Source organism: Limulus polyphemus, unplaced genomic scaffold, assembly GCF_000517525.1.
Source record: "Limulus polyphemus unplaced genomic scaffold, Limulus_polyphemus-2.1.2 Scaffold7767, whole genome shotgun sequence".
NCBI classification, from domain to species: domain Eukaryota; kingdom Metazoa; phylum Arthropoda; class Merostomata; order Xiphosura; family Limulidae; genus Limulus; species Limulus polyphemus.
In genome coordinates this window covers 28,181-36,291 of record NW_013673377.1, presented here as the reverse complement: position 1 = coordinate 36,291, position 8,111 = coordinate 28,181, and the positions used below count along the sequence as shown (strand labels likewise).

Below are 8,111 nucleotides of genomic sequence, written 5' to 3'. Positions count from 1 at the left end.
TGGTATCCAGAAGTTTCGCTGGCCGAGTCAATCTCCTGACATGAACCCCATCGAAAACCTTTGGGCCATACTCGACCGGCAAGTCAAGGAACAACCAAAAAAAACCAACTTCGAAGAGCGATCCACTCCAAGTTTTGAAGCAAGAGTGGGCGAAAATCCCACAATCTAAAATTGACGAGATGATTCTCACGATGCCCCAAAGGATCAACGAACTCCACGAAGCGAAAGGAAGATCTACTAGCTATTAATTAAATTATAAATATATAAATTCATGTGGATATGACTGAAAATTTTCATTTTTTCTGAAAAGGTGGTGTCTATATACTTGTGACCACGCTGTGTATATATGATTTGCAAAGATTTTGTTTACATACTCCTGAGGATGACGTGATTTGACATCGAAACGTATTATGAAAAACGTCCACTGTTTGAATATTTTAATTATATTTACACAAGTATCTTGAATTTTAACCTTTTAACATTAACACTTTACTTAGTATTGAAGAACTTTCTATAGTTTCAGTTTTAGCCTTACTTAGAGCTTCAACTGTTTGCAAAATGTGAAACATTAGTTAATATCGCCGTCAAAAATGTAAAAAAGTGGTATTTTCCCTATGGTTGAACAACCATGTTATTTTAAGATTATATGATACTTGTTTCCTCAGGTGGCAATTATATGCTGTTAATTCAGTTATCAACAATGTCATTTATGTGGAAATATTAAAATTAAGAACAGTTTTGAAACACGACTGTTAAATATGTGAATTCTGTTAGAAAGCAGGTTGTATTAAATATATTTAACTTAATTTTTAGCACATTTTTACAATTTGTTAATCTTGACCTTGTTAGTTTTTGAGAATCTTGTTTATCAGTATCAAACTTCTAATGATTGTTCTTCATATTATTATTTACTTATAATGAAAACATCTTCGGTGAAACATGATTAAAATTGACTGTGGTGTTTTAAAACGAGCTGTTTTTGTCATTTTAAATTGATTAGATGGGGACCCAGTGGTGTAGAAGAGTATCAAAAGAATTTTAACATGCTGATGGCAAAACTCCAGGAAACTGTAGTAGAAAATTGCTTAGTAATCTGGACCACTACTTTGCCTCTGTCACAGAAGATGAAAGGAGGTTTTTTGGTACCTCAGTTGGAGTTTCTCAAATACTCTTTACGTTTTCACGTCATGGAAGCAAACCTTTATGCTCGACAGGTTAGTATGCCTTTCTCTTTTAAACAACATTCTCAAGTTATTGTAAATGGCGTTCAAAAAATTCAATTTAGTTTGTAAAACTGAATTGTGAACTTGCATAATTAAATGCATATAATTTTTTATACAATCATATGTAAATTAAATTCTTGAGTTGTTAAAGCTTTATCATTTTCCTTTAATAAAAACAGTGTCAAAAATATTTAGTATTTAATATTGAGGTATTACAGTCGGCTTTGTTCTGCATAATTACTGCAATAGGAGTAGATAGTATTTTATTGTTTGTTTTTATTTAAAAACTAAGTTATCTCTTACAATGTCATCTATCTTTTTTATACTTGGGCTTCATATTATGTTAGTATGGAATGTGATATAATTAAATTCTCTAAAAATCTATTCTTAGGTACTGATATGATGAAGAATTGTTAAGTATCTTAAAAATAGTAAATGTTTTTTTGTTTTTTTCATGTATGTACTCTGTTCTAGCTTTTGCAAGAAATTTGTACATGGAAAAAATTAAAAAACTTGACCTGTTGAAACATGTACAGTTGATTTGAGTCAGTTTCAGATAACTATTTTTAATTGTGTAAAACGAAAACTTAATTCTATTTTCCAAAATATGCTTAAGTTACTTAACTATGTGCCTAGGTGTGTATGTATGTCATAAAAATCATGTTAAGTTTAATTGAAATATAATTTTTATGAAACCTTTCTGAGAATCAGTGTTTTAATGACTTTGCACTTTTTCTACATTTGAGGTGCAACTGGTATTAAGGTCAGAAATCTAGATTAAGTAAAAGACAGGAAGTTAATTCTTTGCAGGTAGTTGTCAAGCATGGTTTTGATGTGCTTGATATGCACTATAACTTGAGGATGCAAATTGACCAGAGAGCAGCAGATGGAATTCACTGGTTGCCTCCAGCATTGAGATATATGACCAACCTCCTGTTGACCCACATCTCCCTAGCCCTGGGGGTTCCTCTTCCACACAGGTATTACAATTGGTTGTTATTATTCTCACTGTATACTAGTGTGTTTAGTTTTTATCATAAGTACATATACTTTCTCTTCTGGTGCAGTTTTTTCTTATCTTTGTAATTTTTAATTTAAATGCTTCATTTTAAACTCATTTGTGAGACTGAAAAATATACAATGAATGTTTTGTATTAACTCACATTTCTCTAGCCTGTAGTTGCTCCTTTTGCAGATAATATAGTATTTTTCCTTTTTTTGTAGTTGAAATGTACAGTTTATTATTGTTAAGGTTTACCAATTACCCTCAAATATATAGATAGATGGATATAGATGTTAGTTGTATGGTTCAAAACACTGATACACTATCTAACTCTAATTTAAAAGTTTTTGGGGAAAACACTGAAGGTTTTGTAAACATAAAAGTAGGGAAATTTAATGTAAAAATAAGGAGTGTCTTATTAAACACTTAACATAATTATCTTTACAGGATTGAAATATAGTAATTTTTATTATTATTAGACAAGATATTCAGAAAGATAATGTAAATAGATGTTCAGAAAAATTGATTTTCATTCATCTCATTCTGTATGAATTAGTGATCACTTTGGATAATGGTTTTCAGTCAACAGTTTGATCATTGAGTGATTTATTATTATTCTATAGGATTTTCTACATTGACTCCTAAGATTCACTATTTTTTGAAGATCATATATTAGTGGGAAGATAATTTTTTCAAAATTTCTCCATCTTGAACTAAAAACTTTATTTACTAGCATGTCTAGCTCTACAAAATTTGAGTCCATCACACAGTTTGTCGCTGTATAATTATATATATCCCACATTATAGCCTCAGCCCTGGGGATCCTTTTGATTTGTGCAGCGCCTTTATTCAACTTTTGTTTGGGCTTGTTTTTGTTCATTTGAATGTTATTTATTATAAGTTTGGATTTGCTGTTTGTAATGCAGTCCTTCCTTCTGATTTTGTATTGATTTTCTACACATACATACATACATACATATGTATAAATATAAAAGGTAACTGTAATATCTGAATATTTACTGTGAAACATCATATGCTATGTTTATTCTCTCACACAGGTTCATTTCTGCATTGAATGATTCAGAGATGGAAACTATGGCTAGTTCTGTTCAGGCTCATTCTAAAAATAATGATAGAGTGAACAATCAGGAAAATGGAGATCACTTTGATCACCAGGTAAGGTAGTAGAATGACAACCAAGAAAATCTAAGTTTAAACTGTGATATTTAATAAGTGTGATACATGAATGCTTTATTTGTCATTAAAAAAAAATCTGATTTAAATGTTTTGTTCATTTTATTTTATGAATTACAGATTTTTATTTGTAACTTTTCAACAGCTTATTAAACAATCTATAATTTATTGAGAACTGTTGCCTTCAAGTATGTATGTGTTCATGTTTGGTCTAATTGTATTTTACCAAATAATAGCTTGTGATATACTTTATTTTTTCAGCCTGAAGAGACCTGTCCATCAGAAAGGGATATCCTATTTAATAAAAATCAATCTGTAGTCAGTCAAGAGGGGACAACATTTACAAGAAAGATTCATTATTATGATAAAGTCCAGTTAGATCAGAATGCATATCAATCTTCTTCATCCAATGATCAGCCTCACTTGCCAAAGAGAAAATCACCTTTGCTGTTGCACCACATCAAACCTTATGATCATCCACAAACAGATCCTTTTCAGGTAGCTAAATCACATATCACTAAACAAGCTCAAACATCTTTAAGATCAAATTGTTTTGGAGTAGTAGAAAATATTAACCAGCCAGTTGGTACTTCTCAGTATTCTTATAACCTAAGAAAAGAAAGTTATAGACTACCTTGGAATTCCATCACTCAGAAAGGTTCCATTTCAAAACAAACAGCTGAATACCCTAATGCACACATGGCTTTTTATCCAGTGCATTCTTCTGTATATAATGAAGACCATTTGCAGTTACTAAAGACAGGCTTCTCCCAATTAACACATCATTCATTAGGAAGTCATTTTGATAATCGCACCATGCAGGAACGATACGGTGGGCCTGTACGAGCAGCATCATGGATGTATAATGCAACCTAAAACAATTACCTTTTTTCTAACATTAAGGTCTATCAATCAACAAAGTATTGAAGGGGAGGGTTGCATTTTTTAGGTCCTAAATAAAGTTTTCTATAACCAAACACTTTTCAAATAAAAATGACATGAAAATTTCTTAAAAACAATCTATTTAAGCAACCATTATAAAATGGGCAATATTAGTAAACCCCAGCACAAAAAGTACACAACTATCTGACATATGTAAAAAACGCACTTTTAAATTAATGTATGGTTCCTAGAAGTTATGCTTTATTTCTATATTATGACGAATTTTTGTTAACATTGCAGTGGAAATTTTCACTTCATACTAAAACTAAACTGTTTCTTGGATGACAGACCAAAATGTTTTTGTAATTAAGTATGGAAGTTCATACATGTGTTATTCAAGAGTTACTGTAATTTTGAGGTTTTGTTTCTTATGCATATCTGTTTTTAGTTTTTATTCCCAAGAGTTTAGTTGTTTTGCAGTGTACAGTCCTTTCTGACAGAGAAAAAACAAAGTATTTCGGTACATCATAACTTTAAGTTACATTTATAATGTTTAAAAACATTGCTCTTAATTCATTGATATTTGTCTGTAAAGGTGCTTTACTGTAGCATCATCTTTTGAGTGTAGTAAATCATCAGTGATGATATATTTGTTTATACTTGTACAGAGTTAATAAAGACTTAACATACTTTTCCAAGATTTCAGTCTGCTTTCTTCAGAAAGCCCAAACAATTGGAGACTCACCTTCACTAACATACGTTTCTGGTGGATCACTCAATCAGGAATTACACTCACTATAATCTTACTTGGACACCTCTAATATCGAAAACTGTGTGCTGTCGTCACTTGAACTAAAAAGCCTGTAAGAAATATTCAAAAAGTTGGTCATTATGGGGCTTACCTCAACAACTGCACTTTTACACCTGTTTAGAACAGTCACACAAGGATAATTTCTCTTGTACTCACTGTCATGTTCCTTTTTTAGACAAGCAAAAACTGAATCATTCTCCCTCAAATTCTATGTGATATACCAAAGGCTGTTGTGTAATTATTCCAACTTTAAAGCAAGACAGTCTTTCAGAAACTATCATACAGCAACTAGTCTTCTGTTTGAGTTATTATTAGTAGATGGAAAAGCTCTATTTCAACCAACATTTTCCTTGGTGTTCTTCAGATCACAAGACTGGTAGTAACCCCACATCGACTACAGTGGATAAATCCTATTTTAAATCCAGTTCATTATTTCAAAGTTCAGAAAGTTATACTTTTAATCATTAATAAATACCTCTACAATTCTGTAGGTTTTATGAGAAGCCAATATTTAAACAATTTCTCTCTCTCTAATGTGGAACAATTTTATTATGAATATCAGAACTTTGAACTTAAAGAAGCCTTGATGTCTGGTTGTGAAAATGTGATGTTAGCTAAAGAAGTCCTATTGCATTCAATTGGTCAAGGTGTCCCAGAAGTAAGGCAATATTTTCAAAACTTGTATTTATATACTTTTAGACCTTCAATGAGAAAGAATTCTGAAGAGGTTAGCAGTTTTAGCTACAGTCCTAAGGGTTATGAAATACCTTACATCACGTTTTATGGTGCAATCTTTGGATAATAAATTATCAGTCATAACTGGATCTCAGCACTTTAACATTAATATGTGGATATCTGGAGATGAAGACAGAGGTTCTGATTTCAACTTAAATATTAATACTCTGAGGTTTTCAAATTGTCGGTTTTCTAGTGATCAGACAAACTTAGGATCTGAAAGTTACATAGAAATTGAGCCCAGAACAGCTTTGTACAATGCCAACACTGGTCAGCTAAATTTTAAAAACTGCACTTGGACATTCTTTTTGCCACTATAAAACTCATAATGGCAGAGAACCCAAATGGGAAATCATGAATACACATGATTCATTTGCTAATAAATTAGATTCCAGGTACTGTGATATTGATGAACTTAAGAACATTTTAATGTTCACATCAGATCTTTGCCAAATCTTGTTTACACAAGATAGACAAAGAGTAATCTTGTCAATTATTGTACTCTTTTATCCTGTGTAAAAGTATTTATTCCAAATTTTTGTAGGGAAAGTTATTTTGTTTCATGACTTTAATTTTTCATGCAAAAATCAGGAAAAAGAATATAACCGATATTATATTGCTCTTCAGACTTGATACCATAAAAACAATATGGGGTAATTTTCTTTTCCAGGGAATCTTCACTTCTTATGGGGCAGGGAAAAAAACATGAACAGCTTCCATTTTACATAATGTTGATTAATTTAGAATAGTAATGTAACTATTGCATTAATAGCACCACAAGATAATGGGCTTAGTAAGAGTTAATTTTTGAAGAGCTTTTTCTTTATGTAAAAGCTCAAGTGTTAATCTTATTTTTTTGTAGATATGGGATCTTTTGTGAGTGTGAAGACAAAGTAGTGATAAAATAATAATTGGTTCTTAAACGTTAGGCTTAACAGTAACAATTTTAACAATAGGCCACTGGTATTTATTTTCTGGCTGTGAGTATAAATACAATGGTTAGGAGTTTTAAGCATTCACAGTTTGTTAGATGTAATGTGTGCAATGAGTGGGTTTTTTGGGGGGGAAGTTTGGACTGGCACATACTTTTATGGAAGCTAGTAATGAAGATGTGCAATTTTTATGTAGAGTTTGTAGGTTGAAGGCTGTCATAATTCAAGTAGAGGGAATAGATAAAGAGAAGTGTAGACTGTGAGAAATGGCAGCAGGATTTGAGGAGGAGCTATTCTGTTGAGCAACAAATTTCAACCCTTGACTTCTGCAGATGAGGAACTATTGGAGGGAAGGAAAACAAAAGGGTCAGAGAAGGATGTGAATGATAAGGAGGTCATAGTTATAGGTGATTCCTTGACAAGGCATGTGGATATAATAGTCTGTAGGGTAAATAGGGAGAAAAGAATCAGATTATGCTACCCAGAGTTATGGGTGGAAGTTATAACTGACAGAGCAGGAGATATAATAAAGGGGGCTAGTAGAGGATATCAAAGATAATAGCAAAGAGATTGAATCCATTTGGGTTTCTATTAGTGGATATAGGGGGAAAAGGTTTTTAATGGGAAGCTGTTACAGACCACCAGATGATACTGATGAAATTAGTGAGAAACTTTACAATGAGATTAAGATTTCAGCTGTTGATGAAGTCATAATTATGAGTGATTTTAATTTCAGCCATGTAGATTGGAAAATACAAGAGTCAAAGCATGAGGGAGAAAGTTTTTGGAACTGCAAGTCAAGGAACCTACTAGAAGCAATGCTATTTTAAATTTATTGTTAACTTCAAATATAGAAATGATCAAGAGGGTGGAAATTGGGGAATATCTGGGTGCAAGTGATCATTGCTCTATTAAGTTCGATGTTTTGCTGCATATGAATATAAGGAATAATGATATTTTGGTTACAAATTTCAAAAAAGCAAATTTTGAAGGGATGAAACACGAATCATCTGTTGTGAATTGGGCAGCTGAGTTATTTGGAGACACTGATCAGATGTGGAAAATTTTTAAATATTCAAGGTAAACATATTCTTTAAAGAAAGAAAAGGGTAGCTGCAAGTAAAAAAACCAGGTTGGTTCACCAAGAGTTTAAGAGATAAAATTGAAGAAAAGAATAAAAAATTTAAATTGACTGGTATGACATGAGATTTACAAGATTATAGAAGATCAAGTTGTGTAACAGGAAATTAGGACATCAAAAAGGATGTACGAGAGAAAAGGTTGGCTGAAAATGTAAAAATTAACAGTAAGGATTTCTTTAAATACATTAA

At 31.7% G+C, this 8,111-nt stretch overlaps 1 protein-coding gene across 1 annotated transcript; it reads left to right on the top strand.

Moving 5' to 3' along the window:
* Positions 1-1,000: 1,000 nt before the first annotated feature.
* On the top strand, positions 1,001-5,025 carry LOC106474850 (the record flags this gene model as incomplete). The annotated part of the gene is made up of 4 exons (XM_013935547.2): positions 1,001-1,214; positions 2,034-2,203; positions 3,285-3,402; positions 3,682-5,025. Coding segments are annotated over 4 exons (1,117 nt in total), but the record flags the coding sequence as incomplete, so codon positions are not given.
* Between the last annotated feature and the right edge of the window lie 3,086 nt (positions 5,026-8,111).